Source organism: Phasianus colchicus, chromosome 23 (assembly GCF_987193195.1).
Source record: "Phasianus colchicus chromosome 23, bPhaCol1.hap1.1, whole genome shotgun sequence".
In the NCBI taxonomy this organism is placed as follows: domain Eukaryota; kingdom Metazoa; phylum Chordata; class Aves; order Galliformes; family Phasianidae; genus Phasianus; species Phasianus colchicus.
Window position 1 is genome coordinate 4,444,856 of NC_143458.1, and position 19,802 is coordinate 4,464,657.

The 19,802-nt window shown below is 43.1% G+C and overlaps 3 protein-coding genes across 32 annotated transcripts in view; 2 read left to right on the top strand and 1 right to left on the bottom strand.

Moving 5' to 3' along the window:
- The window catches only part of LOC116233000 (uncharacterized), a 194,376-nt gene that overhangs the window by 146,940 nt on the left and 27,634 nt on the right, over positions 1-19,802 (bottom strand). The window lies entirely within an intron of this gene.
- Positions 2,188-5,793, top strand: LOC116232983 (uncharacterized). The gene is made up of 2 exons (XM_031599631.2): positions 2,188-2,284; positions 3,519-5,793. Exon 2 carries the CDS (start codon positions 3,537-3,539, stop codon positions 4,815-4,817), a length of 1,281 nt encoding a protein of 426 aa, XP_031455491.2. The 5' UTR covers positions 2,188-2,284; positions 3,519-3,536; the 3' UTR covers positions 4,818-5,793.
- On the top strand, positions 8,492-10,855 carry LOC116233088 (uncharacterized). The gene is made up of 2 exons (XM_031599791.2): positions 8,492-8,536; positions 9,188-10,855. The coding sequence occupies exon 2, from the start codon at positions 9,295-9,297 to the stop codon at positions 10,354-10,356; it is 1,062 nt and encodes a 353-aa protein (XP_031455651.2). The 5' UTR covers positions 8,492-8,536; positions 9,188-9,294; the 3' UTR covers positions 10,357-10,855.

Here is a 19,802-nt window from a genome sequence, read left to right on the forward strand (position 1 = left end):
CAGGGTGAAAGGAAGTGTGAAAATGAGCACCAGGGCCTTGGTGATGGGCTGCCCTGCATGAGGAAGAGCACGATGAAGGTGTGCTGCAAGACCCAAGACAGCACTCAGAAGCCTTAAACCTTGTTCTTGATACAGGAGCACAAAACGTGGCAGAATATTATTTTTTTTGTCTTAAAAACCACAGATGTCTAAATGTGCTTTGGTGTCTGTGCATAACATATATATGTTCCACATATCCAGAATTGAGGAAGGAAATAAAATACTGTCACAAAACTGGCAGCTGTGTATCTTTGCCTGCTTACATGTGTGCTTGTAAGACAATGACCATTTAGATGTTACTAAATACGTAATCATACTTGGGTATTTTTCAATTATAAGGATGTATCTTGATGCCTCTATTCACACATAACGTTTACCTGCCTTCGTTTCCAAGTGAAATATGACTTAAGTGCTTCAGTTACTCTCCCCAGCTTTGCCATAACCTAACACTTAAGATGAGGTGTTGTATTTGAGCACAAAGCACTACCTAGCTGTTGTCATCTAAACCCATCCTCTGGCAGCTATACAGTATTCCTTTCCAGGTATAACCAACACAAATCTGCTCTCCTTGGTGGCAATGCCATCAGCTCTTACATGAGAATGGGATGCCCTCACCAAAGGACAGGATCTTCCAATCCTGTAATTTCACAGCTTCCTCCTGCTGTTTTAAACACCATGTTTACATCACGGCTTGATTTCAACTGAAGCTCTCCTATTAAAAAAGCGCTGCGTAAAAGTCTTTTGTATCTATTTTGTATTTACTTAGATATGCAAACTGCATATCAAACATGCAGCCTCTAGCACAGCTTTGAATGTCAAGTGGGGCAAGATGTAAGCTATCCCTATCAGGCATATGCTGTGATCAATGATGCATGTACTTGCAGGACTGATGTTACCCCTCTAAAGTCAACAAGAGATGGTAAAAAAACAGCTGTAAAACAGGCAACTTTGATCTTGTTAAGTTTAGTAGCTTGTTCATCCCATTTTGACTCAATCTTTTTTTCAGATTAGGCTTGATAAGGCAGGTTTCATTCATGTACCGAGCGATGGGCCCAAACACCTTCTGTCATCCTTACAGGTGGTAAAAGTAATGGGAAAATCAGTGAAAGCAGACTAAGGACTCCCTTAGAGCCAGTGAGAACTAAAATAATGAGAAACAGTCAAAATCTCATAAGGAAAATCTTACTTTTTTTTCTCCTATTTCTTAAACACATCCCAGTCTTCTTATTGAAGATGGAGGGTGAAACATAAATTAAAAAGCCTTCTTTACATCCATTATTTCAGCTGCAATTCTGTGTTAAGGGAGATCTGCCAACGCACTGACTTCACTTCCATTCTCAGTGCACTTCTTAGCAGTGGCAGTTCATGCCCCATGCTGACTGTGCCCTGGGTAATTCCTGGTCCTCCAGCAATGACATCAGCCTGAGGGAATCCACAACAGTTTGAGTGAGTCTGACTGCTCTGAGAAACAAGAGGGGAGAAGAAAAAATCAACTCTGTGCTTTCCAGCCTCCGTTTAGTCCTGAGGAAATATTAACATCCAGAAGCAAAGCTTTGTTCTTCCTGCATCACCTGCTGGGTCTTGAGTATGATGAAGACTCCCACTACTCCTATATCCTTCTGTTGTCCAAAGAGTTGGCCCTTCCATTTCACAAAGGCAACATCATTGTTCTGGTAAATCAGAGCCTACTAATGATGCAAGTGAGAAGATCAGCCTCGAGGATGCCCAGCCCCATTTCCATTATAGCAAAGCAAATAAACATCTGAACTCACCCTCTCTGAAGATGGCAGGTGGAGCTGAGGAACAGCCTAACCCTGACCCAAACTGCCTGACACAACCTGATGCTTGAAAACTGCTCTCAAATGTGCCTCTGCCTGCCTTGCTTTACAACAGCATGCTGTTACAGTATATGGCTAGTGATCACTCATTTGCAATAAAATGCATTTTAGTTTTACTTTACCCTCTGATAAAAAAAAAAAAAAACCAACAAAAAACCAACAAAACCAAACCACAAAATTGCCAATAAAGTACCTTCAGCTGTAAAATAAAGCAGGCAACCACAACAGCTGTTCCCAGAAGGGAATGAGAGTGAAAGGGAACTGAATATTCAGGGAATTGCTGCCCATGGAGTTGGGGGGAATTGGTTTTGTGTGGCCCCTTAGTACTATTTAAGCTGAGTTTGAGGCCCAAAGGACAATTAGGAGGTTTGTGTTGTGTTCTGTTGTTTTTTATCTGTTAGAGGCTGGTAAGTTCTCAATTTCATCTAAGCTCTGGTATTTTTCTTCAACTCTCTATTTTAAAGGAATTAATTAGGATATCTGCTGTTAGAAGAAATGTATTGGGGAAATAAGCAAATGTGAAGAGGTTGAGATCATCCTGATGGCTTTTAGGTAACTGCAGGTCCTTACATGGTTGTATGCAGGCAGCTTTTAGTTTGCTTTCAGATGCTGGCAGCGTTATTGAAACCTGCAGCTCCTTCTAATGCAATGGCTTAACTTCCAATGGAGTACTTAGAGATGGCACTTATTTATTGGGAAAGCTATCTGTATTTTCTCTTTCTTTCATTTTAAACGAGCACAAACACAGAGAGTTGAAGGAAACAGTATGACTAATGGAAGTCTTTAAGAAAAGCATTGTGATCCACTAAGAGCCAAAAGATAAGCTTTAACTTCAGAAACCTTTTATACTTGAGTGTGCCTTGTTGAGCTTAATATCTTGCAGTTCCTTATTTTTCAAATGTGGTTTTTTTTTTCTTTTTTTGTGAATATGATCCTGTGCTTCTGGTGGGAAGGTTGGATGCCTGCTAAAATATGGTGCTCTGACATAATGGGCCTTAGTGCAAGATATAGCTGAGGAATTACAGCGTGGCTGCAGCCTTAGCCCACAGTCTCCTACTGTCTTTGCAGAAATAAAACAAGTCCAAATGGCTTCAATCAGAACAAGAGACTTTTGTCTATGGAGACTAACTGTGCACAGTTAAAGTCACTCATCCTTAACAAAGGCCATGACTTGTTATTTTCCCTTTATACGATCTCCAGCTGAAAGTGTGAGTTCAGTTTCCCATCAGGAGTTGCTGCTGCAAACAAACTCCATCTGAACTGTATCACTCCATGGGATTAACAGCAGATATTACTTGGTGTAGATTGCCACCTTACAGCTAATAAATGTGGGTGATGTGAATCCCTGATTAAGAATAGAGGCACGATGCGCCAGAACTGTGTTAGCACTGCAGATCTGTTACCCTCAATAAATGTAGTAATGCTGTCCCTTCTATCAGAACTGTATTTGCTTAGGCTGTGCTACAGAGATGACCTCGTGTGTAGGAACACTGTGCAGTTTTGGTCTGTCCTGTCACATAGGACCTCATAGTCTTCACAGTGTGTACACACACCACTCTAGGAGCTAAGCCAAGGAGCCTTTGGTGCAGCAAATGCTGTTGTGAAACAGTTAAGATAAAAAGTTTTCTTTTTTTCTTGCAGGTTCTGTTGAGCAACAGCATGGGGAGCAACTTCAGCATGCAGACCTGCTGTGGGACCTGTGGGAATTACAAGAAGCAGGAGGAAGTGAATGAAGACACTAGTGAGACCAAGCCAATTCTGCACCCCTCAGGGGATACACCAATGCATACTGATGCACAGCCTTCCCCACCAGCCCTGGAAACCTCTGAACAAATCTCTGAAGCTCAGTCATTCTGCCAGGACCAACAGCTGCCAGCTGATATTGCAGAGGAGAACATGGAGACCTGCTGTCTTGCAGATCCCGTGGGAATGACTGAGGAATGGAAGGCAGCCTGGAGCTCTGTGGATTTCTTGGTGGCATTCTCAGACAGGGAGACCAAAGAAGAGGCTGAAGTTCTGGATCAGCAAGAAAGAGAGAAAGCATGCAATGCAGAAGAGAAAATAAAACCTGCTCCTTATGATGAGGCCCAGCTGGCTATGCACACAGCTCAGGATCTGAAGCTTGCTGCAGATATAGTTCAGCCTGCTGAACAGGCTGGGGCTGGCAGTGAGGATGGCCCACGTGCTGGAATAACTCCCCAAGAAATAAATATTCTCGAGCTCATGGAAAGCGCATGGAAAACTGCAGCTGCTCAAGACTTTGAGATCAAGCCTCCCAGGGAGACTGGTGAGAGTTTGACAGGATGGAACTTGCCACTCTATGCTGTGCAGAAGATGGCAAAAGAGGCTGAGCCCAACCTTCCTGCTGGGCACACGGAGCAGGCAGGCAGGGCTGGCCTTGCTGAAGGAAGAACTGAACTCACTGAGAGTGTCCAGATCGCATCTCCTGCAAAGGCTGCTTCTCTAATGAACGTGCAGGATACAGAGGAGACTGAGAATAGAGTGGATCCTGCAGACGCCGTAGTGGCAGAGATGCACTCTACTTCTGCGGTGCCTCAAGAAACCCTGTCTCCAGAAGGGTCAGCCAACCAGCTGCTTGACTTCTTACAGCAAGAGACTCGGTCTGCTGTGCCAGCTGCACAAGGGGTGCAGAGCTGTGCAGAATCTGCTGAACTGAGTGAGGTTTTAAGTGATGAAGACCAGGAAGCCCTCAGTGATACAGTGAGAAGTGAGGAGAGCAGGGAATGCGACCTAAAAACTCCAGCAGACGAGGCAAAGCCACAGGAGAGGGTTGTGCAACAAGTGCTGCAGCTTGCAGAAGAACTGGCTTGTGCCCAGGTGCCTGCAGAGGAAGAAGCTGAGCTCCTCAGTGTGGTACCAATCCTGTATGAAGTGCCTGGGAGTGAAGGAGATGTGCAGGTTGAAAATGCTGAAGCTTGAGAGATGTGAGGATCGATGGATCGGTGTTCAGTGCCTTTAGGAAGCAATTAACTATCTCAGCCTTTTGAACCCAGTGTTTTTTTCTTTTTTCAAGTGTGTCCTGGACTTTGAAAAGTGACTTTGCTAAAGAGATTAGTCAGTTGTGCAATAGATGCTTCTAGATGTTCTCCTGGATTACAGGTTGGTTGTACTCTTAGTAGCTGATTTTCAGGAGATCTTGCTTTACTGGGAGAGGAGTGATTCACTTCAACAGTGGTTTTGCTGAAGGAATGCTGAGCACTGCATCCCCCAGTGTGGTAGAATGACACGAGGTTTCAGTTCAAAGTCTTAAGAGTCTGGGAACAGAACAGACCAAAGCTCCTCTAACCCAGCACAGCCAAATCCCTTCTGTGGCTCACTGCCACCTCTAAATCAAATGTTTCAACTACCTCCTTTCATACTTACACATTTGGTGACTGTTATTTTGTAAGCATTGAACAAATCTTCATATGAACTCAATGAAATAATACTCTGGTTTGTTCTTTGTATTTCTTGTAATAGTTGAAGTGCTCGTACAACCTGTACTTTGTGCAGAACTTAAATGTAGTCTTAATCAGAATGCATAAGTCAGTGTATTGCAGTTTAAATCTACTGACTTTTAATGTTCCTAACTTCATGATACCAATAAAATATTTTAAGATCATGGCAAAAACGTGCAGAATTGTCTTAACTGTTGAGCCCTTCTTAGTAAAAACAAAAAAAAGTGGCAAACTATGCTGAACTCTTCTGTCCACACTTCAGGGATAAATGGTCACAGTCTTCTCAGAAAGTCCTCTTACAAAACCTGATGACCATCTGAACTGATGTGCATTTGGGGGGGGGCTATGAAGGCGTGCTGGAACTCTAGCATGTTTTCTAATGTTCCTGAGGATCAGGACTTTAAATAATGCTGAGAAAAAGCCGAAAGAAAATACATCACATTGATGACATCTTATTTCTACTTGCATGTAGCTGAGAGCTGAATATGCTCAATGAGTTGACAAGTGATGGATGCTACTCCATACTTTGAAGAAAGTACTTTGGGAATAGGATAAGCTTTCTTCAACACCTGGACTTCCCTCCTTCCAACCACACTTCAGCTGACAAAGCACCCCATAAGTCAGGCTTTCCAAACACATCCTCCCTTACTTAAGATTCTATGTGCTGCAAAGAGAGAGGCACCTGTAGTGTTTTTCTATTACTTAAAAGGTTGATAAACCACAGTTCTTGCTTAGGTAGGCAATCTCTGTAGCAATGATGAACAAGAGGTTTTTCAGACCTAAAAGCAGGGAACCATTAAGAAAAAAGCAGCCTTCTGCAAAGCCTGCTACAAGCTCAAATTCTTTCTCAAATTCTCCAACTTGCTTGTCTTACTTGATTTGTTCTGCCAAAAGTCATGCAGTCCTTACTGCTAAAGCTTGTTTCTAAGGGCTGCTCAGCAGGGAACTGGGTGAGATAACTGCTACTCCCCCCCAAATACACCCCAGTAACATAAAACTTCACTTCAGGCAGGAGAGAGGCTGAGTAGGTAATCCCAAGAGAAATTAAACTCAATCACGTTCATGCCTGCCTATGGGCTGATAAGTTAATTCTGTTAAGCGGGGGGATAAGAAGTTACTGCACTATATGAGAAGTTTTCTCACTGTTTGAGGGTTTAAGCGTGTGGCTTCTTAGCCTGGGAACAAGGGCAAAGCAGAAATTGTCCAAAATGTGGGAACTGTTGGGTAAAGCTAAGCGTTGGAATCCAAATGGTGCTGCAGAGCTCACTGTCTGAACGCCCTTCTGGCTCTCTGAACAGAAAATCCTTCAAACAGAGCTTGTCATTCTGTTGTAATGTCAGCATGAATGATGAATGAGAGATGCCCCTGGGCAGATCATCCAGTATATCTAAATGCCACAGTTAATATGCAGAGAGGCCCTGCCATGTGCATAGCAAGGAAGAGACAGTTCTAGTAAGAAGGAACAGCTTGAACTCGAAAAAACCCAACACAAAGATCAGCGTTCTGCACTGACAGCAGCACGTCCCTTACAAGTGATGGTGCCATCTGAATGGCTTTGTAACCATTCCATGGCATTCAGTCATTCAACCCAACCCTGAGCTGACACCTGAGCCAGGCTCTTCTTAAGATCTGTGGCTATTTGTATTTGTCAGAGGATCACATCTGTGTTTTTGCAGAACTGCCCTTTTAAATGCATCCAAGTAGCAGAGATCAGAAAAGGCTTTTGGGACAAAAGTGAAATCTAGCCAAGAGAGACCTGATTGCTCTGACCATAAGGGTTTCTTTCCTTCCCCATAGGTTACACTGCCATCTCCTGTAGTGTCTCACATGTAAGAAATTTTCAGGATTGTTTCGAAGTCAGGCTGGGATGTCTCATTTCAAAATGATACGATGGTAAGGAAGAATACTTTCCTTCTCAGAAAGATGTCCACCACTTGTTGAAATGGTGACAACTGAGCATTCTTCCCTTGTATGGGATACTGAAATGAGTATCCACAACAGGAGTAATCCTTCTTCTCACATAAAGTAAAAATATTAACTCAAAAGTTCCACGTTTAAACAGCAAGACATGGATGCTGTACCTCATGCTCTCAGTGGGCAGAATGCATGGAGTAACCTCACCCAAAGCTCCTGTGCATTTCTGTATCAACGGAATCACAATAACTAGACAAAGTGTAGGATGCTGAACCAGATCTGCCATCAAAAGAAGTAGCTTCAATTAAAAATATATAAAAACAGCCTGGAATCCAGCTACTCTGACCCTTCTGTTCGTGTTTAGGATCTTTACACCCATGTCACTGGGTTTAGTTTGCATTTACTGGATATTTGCTTTTGTTTTTTGCCTATGTGATCTATTTAACTTTACAACTCCCAGTAAACAAACACAACCCGAGTGATACTGTCATGTTAATGCCAACAGAGGGTGATCAGCTATGGCTGGAAACATTAAAACAATCTGTAGCCACTGTAAAATAGCTCATTGCCTGTCTCAGTCAGTTGAAGATGGCACAAAAGCAGTAAGGGGACAATTTCTCCCTCCTAACTGCCCAGTATAAAATAATATAAAGACTTGCAGCTTCACTTACATCATTTTTTTTTTCACTCAGAGGGTGGTGATGCACTGGAACAGGTTGCCCAAGGAGGCTGTGGATGCCCCATCCCTGGAGGCATCCAAGGCCAGGCTGGATGTGGCTCTGGGCAGCCTGGGCTGCTGGTTGGAGACCCTGCACATAGCAGGGGGTTGGAACTGGATGATAATTGTGGCCTTTTTCAACCCAGGCCATTCTGTGATTCAGCGATTTGTAAGTTAAAGCACTGACTGCATTCCATGCACCTGTTCTTCTGCAGACTTAAAGTTATAAATAGAGGCCAGTTTTCATTTTCCACGACTGCGCTGTTTTAATCTTTAGTTTTAATTGGCAGTGACCATTACAAAATAACAATAACCAAGCAAATCTTATATCAGCCATGCTTAGGATGTGCAGCCATATGCTGTTTACAATGGCCATGAAATGCCTGGGGAAAACAGTAAGGAAGAAGAAGAAGGGGGGGGAACTTCAGAACCTGCAGGAACTAACACACTGAGAGCCAAACGGGGGAGAAATTGAGTGTGACCACCTCCTCCTATTTAAGAGAAGGCTGGTGCCTTCCTCTCCCAGGTGCTCATTAGGAGGATTGCAGTGGTAAGGAAGTGACTATGGAGTGAGTGCTATGAGCTCTACGTTTATTTCTTTTTTAATATGGGGTCTTTCTTCTCTTTCATAGCCAGAGTGCAAGTAGTTTTTTGCTCTTTTCTTGCATAAGGATTGCAATTCAGTTCTCAAGATTTACTTTGCACTAGGAGGTGTTGCTTTCTTTCTTGGTTTGTTTTGTGCCTCTTGGAGGTGACTAATCTCTCAATATTAAGGAATAAGTCATGCTATGCTTTTTTTCTTTTTTTTTTTCCCTCTTCTTCCTGTCTGCCTTGTTTCTGCCACTACTAATAGTTGCCCTTACTACTAGTTTAGGCACTTCAGTGTGCTCCAACTTAACTAACTACAGGTTTGCAATATAATAGAATCCTACTGGCACTACAGCAATCTGCTGAAAGATAACTAACAGCAGTGCCTGCGTGGCTGCTTGGCTTCTAGAAGCTTAGGAGGAACTATTTTTTTTAGAGTGAGCTGGTTCGATTGATAGGTAGCTTGTTTTCTTTCTCCCCAGACTGTTATTTCTTTAAAAATCATTTCTGTACAGCAGCTCCACCTGTATTTATCTTCTGTAGCTTCTGATAACATTAGCTGGAGGATGTTATGTGAAAACATGACAACTAATGCCCACAAATGGATCTGAGCAAATATCCATGTCTTTCAGGTGTGAAGCTGCTGCTTCAAGAGAGTTTCCTGCTTGTCTGCTGTCTGTGTGCATCCTACAGCTCCAGGAGGCAGGCATTAATTGGGCTGTTCCTTTCCCTTCTGGCAATGGGAGGTCTTCTTGGCAAGAACAGGAGGCTCTGTGTGTTCCCTAAGAAAGTTATTTTCTGTAAGACCAAGGGGAAAAGGGCATCCAGGACTGCAGGTACATCCTGTGATGCTTCAACATGGACTGGAGAGAACCATTTTTATTCAGCACGCATAGGAAGGACCCCCAGAGCCCCCGAGCCTTCTTTTGCAGAGTCAGATTCCTTAAACACCCCTGAAGGTGAATCTGCTGCCCAAGCTAGAAAGGACACAGGAGCTGCATCTCTGCACATACAACATACTGAGGCCCTGCTTTGTGCCTCTTCTAGAGATGCACACAATAGTGAGGAGACACAGGACCCTGAAACCAAACCCAGTACAGGGGGGGTGAAGAACCAGGAACCTGCTGAACAGCCAAAACAAGAAGCCCAATCTGCCAGAGGCAATCTACAAGAGAGGGGTAAAGCTCCAGCTGATGAGCATCCTACTAGTGGCTGGGTACCCCACGAGCAACTCAGCTGCAGGGATGAAGAAGTGAGGATTCTTACAGAGACAACTGTGAAGGCTGAAGTCCATGTGTGTGCTGAAGCCCAAGGTGAGGTTCAGCCTGCTGGAGTGGAGTCCAGGCTGTCAATTCCTGCAGAAGAAGATGTGACAGTTCTGTGTGATTCAGAGGAAACTTGTAAGGGAAAGGATCATCAGGAAGTGCATGTGGAGAAGGCAGCTGAGTCCCCAGCTGCTCTGTGTACAATGCAGGAGACAGAGCTGCTTCTGAAGACCATGGAGACAAGAGAAGACATTGCAAGTATGCAGAGATCTGCAGGAGAAGAGAAAACACACTTTGCTGCTGAAGCCTCACCTGATCCCCAGTTGGAACATGATGAAGAGGTTCCTCTTCATGAGTATATGGAGGAAAACCCTTCTGAATTGGAGCAAGCTGAAGAACAGACTGAGGTTGGTGATGCTGGACAAACACCAAATGAAATACTATGCTGCCTGGTAGAAACCCAGGCTGCTCTGCAGGATAAGGAAGAGATCAAAGCTAGCGATGAGGGAAAACAGCCTGCTGATGAGGAATGCTGAAATAGCACATGGAGCCTGGTGCAGCAACCACTGAGCAGGCTGAGGGTTTGTCTGCAGCAAAGCAAAGAATCTCCTGCCTTGATCCTGCAAGGAACCAGGGTGGACAATCAGTGGGAGTTCGTATCCTAAAGGGCACAGAGGGCAGGTTGTTTATGGAGCCTGCTTTAGGAAGTGGGACTGAACAGCAAGTTGGTGCACAGCTTTCCATAGGTGGCACCAACCCCCTTCTTTCCCTAGCAGGGGGGTGATGAAAGGACACACTTAAATTTCAGTACAAAAAGTATATTTATGTATATTTTTTTTCCACATGCACGTATACCTGAGCTAGGGTTATGGATTTTGTAATTCTATCCCTCTGTGTAACTACAAAGGCATATTAATTATACTTGTCTGTGCACCTCACTCTGACCATCACTGTTTGAAGCTCTGTTGAAATGCTGTGTGGTCTGCAATGCAACTGGAACCAATAAATGGGCATCTTTTAATGCTTGTTGATGCAGACTGTTGTTTTCTTCGTGTCCAGCTGCTCCATGGTTTGGGTTGGTTGAGTGCAGGTGAAAGAGTCTGGAGCTCAGTGAAAGTGGTTGTTTTCAGAGTGTAACCAGTAAGAGATTTCTGATGGTCATTTTGCTACAGTAAATATGGTTCCATGTGCATAATGTAGTTCTTAAATGCAGGGAGTCTTGTAAAACTTGATTAGTTGGGCAGCTGTTACTGAACTTCAAAAGCAGTGCAGCGTTGAAAAGAACTGGAAAAAGAATACAGCCTAGATCTTTTCCTTTAATTTCAACCAAAAATAACAGGGCTGCACCAAATCATTCTGCTATAGCTTGTGGGGAATTAGAAGTGTACTTAGACAGAAAGCTGGAGAGACAGAATGTATAGGAGAGTGAGATTAATCTTCCCCAAGGAAACCATTTCCAGCTATTGTGTTCTTGTGTGCTTCCTATAATAGCTGTATTCATGGAGGGGGAGAAAAATAGTTAAAGGCAAGTCAGGATATGAGGATTTTGAAAGGCATGCATCTATTTAAAGGGTGACTGGTTTTACTGTCTTTATGTGCTTAATCACATCAAGAATATAGTGTGTATCTTTATGTATTTCTTTTAAATCAAGGGACCAGGCTGGTAAGTCATAAGTCTATCGGTTTAAGCCAACCTTCCTTGAAATATTTTCCCTTATGACCAAAGCAGAATGGAGACAATGTTCATGGAAATGTCAGTTTACTCTCAGCTAACACAGAGCATGCTCCCTCCCTGTGGCTGTTGTGTAAAATCCTGAAGGCACCTATGTGAGTTCATTATGTTGACAAGCTGCCCTGGGTTGGTTATAACCAATAAACTGCTGCTTAGGTTAGTCTGAAAGAATGGATGTGCCCTCTGTTCTTAGAATGAATGTGTGGGTCTGGAGGCTTCCCCTAACTGATGCTGAAAAAGAAACAAAGCAAAGAGTTGCAGAAGCTTCTCTGCATTGTTCTGCCAGTGTCTTCCGTGCTCAGATCAGTAACTATAATTAATTGCCAAGTATTTTCAGAGGTTGGTATTAATCATCTTCTGTTCTGTGGTTGCTGAGAGAACTCGTGGCAATGTGTCTGACAATGCAGAGCAAAGAAATGTTGAAAGCAATGAAATATTCAGGAGGAGAATCGCAGCTTTACGAGATAAAGGAAAGTTTTTCATCTTATGATGGGCAAATGCAAAGCACCAGGAAGAAAGAAGTTAAGAGGGACAGATTAAGATGTGAAGCAGGTGGTTTGCTTGTATGTATTCCTGGCAAAGGATAATGGAAGTGATGGTGATGCAGGATTCCTTGGGTGACTTTCTGTCACTGGCTTTGGGCAAACATTTTGGAGAACTTGAAGATAAGATCTCTGATACTAGGAAGAATGTTTGCATTCTCACATTAAAGAATCACTCATTTTCAACCTCAGCTTGTCGCTGTGTTTTATGCTTGTGATTTAATTAATGCTTGCATCTCGTTACTCAACAATGAACCACGTAACAGTGATTCATCAATTCATTCCCATTATGACTGCTGTTAGTACCTAGCTGAGACTGAAGGTATCAGTCTGACCTAGAATCACATAAGCTATGATTACATGACACTGTTGCTGGCATTCCAAAACAAACAGGTGGTTGGGGTCAATTTCAATGCCAACATATAGGATAACACCACAGGCTACAGTTCCACAAACACTATTCCTAAATCCAAGCCTACATCAGACTGGCTTACAATAGATCTATTCCAGTTCAGATGTTTTCCTCCAGTTTTTGTCAGCCTCTTTTGTTGTTGTTTAAGGTGTGCCATAAAGTACTGTAAAGCTGAGCTTTACTCTTGGATACCAACCATTGTGTTGTCCTGGTTTAGCCTACCCAAAATTACACTTGGCAAAGGTTTTGCTCTTGCAATTCTAATGGCTTGAACTGTATGATGGAAGGGACCCTGACATTTCTGATACCTGCACTGCCTCTAAAGACAACAGTTCAGGTTTTTGCCCTTTTCATTTTGCACGTTATTTGGGTAAAATGCTGAGTACTGACGTTGCTGGCCTCAGAATGAAAGATGCTCGTCTTCTGGTAAGCAAATAATGGGGCTCACTGACTTTGAGCTGCTGAAAATAAAGATGTGATTCCAAACTTTCTAATATGATTCCTATGAGAAGAATAAGACTGAAGTTATAAAAACACTTTAATGCTTTTAAAATCCTGTTCTTGCCCTTTGAAAAGAAAGGATAGACCGTTCAGTATCAGCAAAACAGTTGTACCATCCAGGGCAGCCCATCTATATGCCCTCACAACTCTGCTCCATGAGCACTGAACCCCTCTTCATTGCCACTGCTGTGTGAATGCAAGCTGTACCTTCCATTGCAGTTTGTCCCTTCTTTTTTAGGCAAGTTCTAACTGCAGGATCTATTCATAAAGCAGCAGTGTGAGCACAAGTCAGTTCTGTTCCCAGGCTCTAGGCTGCCCTCTTAAGATGATTAGCAGCAAATTCTTTGACTAGCAAATCGAATCACTGCAAGCGAGCAGTGAAAGCAGCATCACCAGTTCACATAACTGTCAGAATTTTTTGCTCCCTGAAAATCTTACCTTCCACTCTTAAGAATCTGTACTTAACAAAGCTTTTTTTTTGTGATTCAAAAGGGAACCCTGAAAATACAACCTTGCAACACCCATGAAATCAACAAGTCGTGAATGAATGCTTAGGAGCTTAATATTTGCTATCTGCTTGTGCTATCAGGAGCTGCTGGACACGTTTCTCTTCCTTCTGAAGCACCCAATTCCAGCAGTACACTAACAGGTCTGTTTCTCTTAAACTGGTTGAACTACTGACACAACTTGGTGGAGAGTTCTGAAAACAGCAGGCCAAAATAATAACACCTCCCTCAACCAAGGCTATCGCTGTTTGCTCCTGTTTTTTGTCAACACCAAACGCTTTTGTTTCACTTAAACAGCACATCTCCTCCCGGCCATCAGCAGCAGAATATTCTGCTTGCTTCTCTGCATGTTTTTTCCCTTGGTAAGGTGTGAGCCCTTAAAGCTGCATGACCTGTCAGCAATCTGACAGCAGGATGGGAAATCCTAACAAGTTCACAAACAAAAGCCAGCACAAACAACCTTCCTGCACTCATTGGAGGAGAGCATTCCTCCAGAGGAAGAAACACCACTGCAGAATCCCAACCAGCTCTGCCTCCTGCAGAAAAAGCAGCCAGCAACATGTTGGAACTGATGAAAAGCACCTGAGATTTGCTGCTCCTGTGTGTCAGGAAGATGTATTGTGCCTATGAACCAAAGTGTAACACCTAAGCTCTAAAGCCTGCTGTGTAACTGTTGCTCAGCCCATGATACTGGTTATTACTGTCAACTTGCAGGTGGAAATGCCCCATTACATTTCTCTTCGGTTTTGTATGAACACTATGAGAGGAAAAAAAGAAAAAATGTGCAGGGACTTATGAAGTGAATCAGGGGATGTCCAAACAAACAAGAAACACAGAAAACAGTTCTGATATTTGGGACCGTGGTGTGAACACCTCTTTCAGTGATCGAAGGTTGGTTGGCTCCCTTAATTCAAACAAATCCCAAACAGTGACATAAAGTGGTGAATGGGAATTTTTTGACCTAGTCGTAACTCTGTATGCCTTCTTTCTACCAGCAGGAGTGTAATGCCTTAAACACTGCTTCCATTTTCTGATTATTTGCAAAAAAAAAGGATTTCCATCTCTGCCTTTCAAAGCAGAGTTAGGATGGGATAACGATTCTCATCCTCAGCAATGGCCTTGTCCTCTGGCTTGCTGTTATCTGAGAACTCATCCTCAATTGCACCCCAGGGAGTCTGGAGGACCTCATCACCCTCAATTCACAAGTTGTGGAGGATGCACATTAGGGCTGGAGCTCAGGACAGGGATCACACAGGACAGGGACTCAGGGATGCTGATGTCTGTTCTGATGGGTTTTCCTCCTGACACCTCATCTGAGGAAGGTCCTGCTCTTAGCAACAGAAAAATGAATGAACATTCACAATAGGAAATGGCCAAATTTAGGATCAGGAAGGAAGAAACAATTTTACTCCACGTGCAAAATAACCGTTGCCTTTGCACATATGGTAATGAATATAGATGTATGACTTTCTATAAATAATGCCTCTCTTGAGACAACAGCAGTGGAATTTGTCAATCTTCAGATTTTTAAGTGCTCCTGTAGTGATGGTAACACCCAACCAACATAAACACACCGTAGAACAGACTGTTATTTTCCTTTCCTCGCTAAGCATTACACTGTCCTTCCAAAATCACATGAAACACTTTGCTGCTATAAGCATTTACACCAAATCGCTGATGTTGTAACAGCAAATGCTTTTCTCTGAGCAGCCAATCTCACAAAATATTAATTTATATTTATCTTGTCCTCTGTCTACCTTTGGCATCGTACAGCATCTCTTTGTCCTCCAATATTTTGTTTTACTCCCATAATGAAAGTGGCTGCTTAGTCTTTCCTGCTCTCCCATCCTTACAGCTATGTAGTTTTAAATTCATGCAGAGTGCCTAACTAGCATGGAATCACTCATTTCTACAGATTCTATCCATAAAAGCAGCTCAAACAGTGCATCAAAACTGCTCTGGACCCATTAGCTTCACTTTAGAAATCGTCATCCCTAAATTATAGATCTGTTTTTCTGTGGTTCCTGTTATTCTAAACCTTCTGCCCGACCATCAGTAATCATATCGTGCTGCACAGCAGCTCTGTTTTACTTTAAATATTTAGCTACAGAAAGTGCCACAGGATTTGCAGTGGAACAGCAGTTTAAGAGAACTAATGATGTGGGACTCGCGGGGAAATGGTTTGCTGTCATCAGCTACCCTACTTAAGAGCAATACCTTATCAACCTGAATAAGAAATAAAGGCCAAGAAATTGTGATGCTGGAAATGGTTGAAAAGAAATGCTTATTTTGTCGTTTCTCTGCCAGAAACGGGGCAGTTTCATTCTTGTTTAATTATATCACGAGTTTAAATTGTGTTTGCTTCTTTCTAGCAACTGCAGCTAATCTGCACGAGATAAATTTCAAAAGGAATTAATAGACAAAGCTGTACGTGGGTTCTTCTCTCCCTTTTCAACACCATTTTCCTCTCCTCTTTCTCTGCAAAACACTTAATCTGTTTTCTAATGATCCTGTGGTTTTACAGCAACGCTATAAATGTGACTTGAGGTAAAATTTTCTCTGCATTTGAAATGTACTGTGCCTTATTATTACCTTAGTTTGAAGTGATAACACTGCTGTGCTTTCTAAAAAGCGAGTAAATGGTTGATAAAATAATGACCCAAGGGCCTGAAATCCACCTATTTCTGATCTCACAGTAAAGAGGCATTTTACCTTTCATTCCTCCTCCCTTCCAGGTCCTACCAGACCTATTTACAGCTGCTAAATGTGAATTTCCTCCTACAATTAACAAATGGGCTAGGAAACAAGAGCAGACCTAAATACTATTCACTTTGGTAATACAAACTAATAGCTGTAAAGTGCAGTATTGGCTGAGAGTCATGGTGAGTAACTGACTTCCCAAGTGCTGCTAGTGGTATCAAAAGACCCAAAAAAAGACTGGCCCTTCAACTAAAACAGGCTTTAAAATTATAAATCTCATATCCAGCCCAATCCTGGGGAACTTCCAGACAGAGTTCACAGCAAGTTTTGCACTCTTTCCCATCTATATGCTCCTCAGAATCACAGAATCAACCAAACCCTTACAGAGGGATAGGGTGTGGGTCTTAATTAATTTCTAATTTGCAGGTGGGTAATTGCCCTTTGAGTTATATACCACTCAGCTTAGCAGCAAGAAGGAAGCTTGGTTCTCTGCCTACTTCTGACTGAGGTTTCTCAGTATTCCAAAGCCTAACAGCTCTGTGGAGAAGGCTGCCAGCAGGATTACTGCTGTACACCTTCATCATGGGAAATGAAATCAGCCATGAGAGGTATTGCAGAAGGCCTGGGAAGCCTGAAAGGCAAGCAGCTGAGCAAGAAAAGGCAGAAGCTGATCTTTCTACTGCCCAGAAGTCTCTGCTGGGGAGCAGTGAGAATCCTCTTCCAAAGGAGGAATCACAGGATGCTGCTGTGGGGATGCAGAACAAAGAAAATGAAACAGCCTTGTCTTCTCTGCAACACGAGCAGAAGTCTGTGCCACAGACAGCAGTGCAAAGCATGGAGCTTCAAGACCACGGTGACACCCAGCCCTTTGTGCAGGAGCCACAAGAGGCTGAAACTGAGCCTGCTACGATGAGCCCAGACATTCTAACGTGTGCTCCAAGCCAGGACAGAGCTGCAACAGCTCAGCCAGCTGCAGGAGTGTCAAAAACTGACCTGGCCCTGCAGGCTGCTGGAGAGGTGGGAGATGGAGAGGCAGATGTGGTGATCAACCAGGCAGCAGTGGAAAACCACTCAGTGGTGTGCAAGAGACCAAGTCGTAAGCTGTGCAAGCCAAGTCCTCTCTGCAGGTGGCTGAAGAAGCTCAAGTCCTCTGCTGAGAAGAAGGGAGGTCAGGACTGAAGCAATTACTCAAGTGCGAGGCTTCCTATGAACTATAAAAGGGTTATTGAGTGCCTCCTGGGAGGGAAAAAAAAGACTAAGAATTAAAGTAGAAAGAAGATATTTTGTCATCAGGCCTGGGTGTGGTACAGAGAGCATCTGGATGTAAGAGAAAGGGAAAACTGATGGCTCTGTTCCCCTAGGAAGGAACTCTATCTTGTGAGCTTGCCTTTTTCTGTTGCTGGGCTTTGTCTTTAACAGCTTTCTTTCTGAACCTATGTAGAAGTGCAGTGTATGGATTTCTATCTATCCCACCACTGTTTGACTTCCTTTCACCTGCTTTCAATAATTTGCTCTGTCTGACAGACCAAGCTTAGTGCATCAGTATTATCAAACTAAATAAATACCTTTATAAAAACACCAAATGTTTACAAATGCATAATGTTAATAGTGGGTGTTACGTGGGAGGGTTGGTAAACAAGGGGCTCTTGTTTTGATACTAGAATTGATTGCTCTGTGTATATTTTTAATGTCTGCAAGTCAATAAAAGCTAGTTTTATGGCCTCAAATGAAGTGCTGACTACAAGGGAAAGGGCATTAAGGGAGGGAGGAGAAATGGGATGCTATAGCCTATCTTCAGCTGCAGATGATGACACAACAAGGAGGGCTCCCAGCTGAGCAGGAGAAGCAAGGAAGCCAACAGCTTATACTCTGGCTACCGTGGGGTTGCCTCCAAAAAAGAAGGTAAGGATGCAAAGTCTGCCCAATGGTCTTCAGCTTGACTGCTGCAGCAGTGTGCCATCTCTATGATTCATATCACAGAACTGATCTATGTGTGTCTGCACCACTGAAGAGTAAAGTCACCTAAAAATGCTAAGCTTTGTTCTGTTAAAGAAACCAGCTGGTAAAATTTCTTGGGGGGAGATTTAGAGAAAACAACCACCAAGTAGCTGATGCTTAGGCAAAGACAGTGAGTGGGCTGCAAGACTGTGCTAGAAGCATCCCAACCCATTAGAGCATCCCAGCCTGCTTTCAAAAAGCAGGGAGGGCTAATTTATCTTCCAGGAAACTTAATCAACAAACAGCCTGTGCTCCTGAAACTTAATGTCAGCTTTCCATGCCTGACGTAACCATGCTGCTGTTCCCTGTGTGTGACCCTCCAATTGCTGTTCATGGAAAAAAACCACTGCTACTGAGCATGGATGAGACGATCCATCCTATTTCTAGCTGGACACATAAAGAATGGAATGAGTAAACTGCTCATTCTAGTCTTTATTATTCACCACTTTCCTTTATGTATGATACAGTTCAACGTTGTGCCCAGCTGTCTCTCATCTTGACAGGTGCACCACCAGCTTACCTGGGGAGAGCAGGGCCAGCAGCATGCTTTAATAGCATCAATTGCTGTACTGACGTTGCTAATGCCGTGTTTAACAAGCTTGGGGTGCACCTTAATGCTTCTCCTGCAACAGAATACAAACTAAAATAGCTTCAGCATATATATCTCTATACCTTAATCAAAAGCAGTTAGCTGTGCAAGGAAAGAAATATATGAGTAGCAAAGCAGCTGTTTTTCATCATGTGCTCAGAAGCACCATCTGGTGAGCTGCCTCTTCTGATGCAAAATGAGTTCCTTGGTTGTTAATGACCTATAAGGATAACATTTGCTTGCTGTAATCTCCAGGTCCCCAAAGAAAATGTCGTGGGGAGTTTTTAAACAGAGTTTAACAAGGTGCACCCCAAAAGAAAAAACAGAAAGCTAACCATGTACTTTCCTATGTGCACCTGAAGGTCTCACGTCTGCCTGCACCTTCACCTGGACAATAAAAAAATCCCCACTGTCTCAAAGAGCGTTTTCTTGCTATTTGCATCAATATGCTCCCTAATTTTCTACCCTTTAAAAGCATTTATCTCACTTTCAGTAAGACCCTACGTGATCCCTTTCTTCTGCCTGTAGCACCAGCCTGCCAGCTTGCTTTGTGAACAGAATCTCTGAGAAGAGACATCTGGAAAAGAATCCGGTTGCTGAAGCTGCCTGGATAAACCAGCAATGGTTCTTAGAGATGCAGTAGGTCAGCATGATGGTGACTGCAAAAAGCTAATAGTTATGAATACAATCTATTTATTTACCTGACCTCTGCTGTATTGCAGCTGCAAAGCACTTCACTTTTTTTCTTTCAGCGTATTCTGATATATAAAATAACGAATGCCAGGTTTTTCTGGCGTTCTTGAAGACTTAGCAAGAAACCACAGATGTTAAGAACTCTAAAGGACAGGAGGCTGAGACAGAGAGATTCTGCTAAAGGAAATCAGAGCCTATTGCAGAGGGTATGGAACCGAAAATGTGAAAAATAATGGGACAAGAAGCAAGAGGGAAAAGCCCAGACAATTTGGGCTGCCTGAGCACAGGCACCAAAGTGCCAGAAATGGC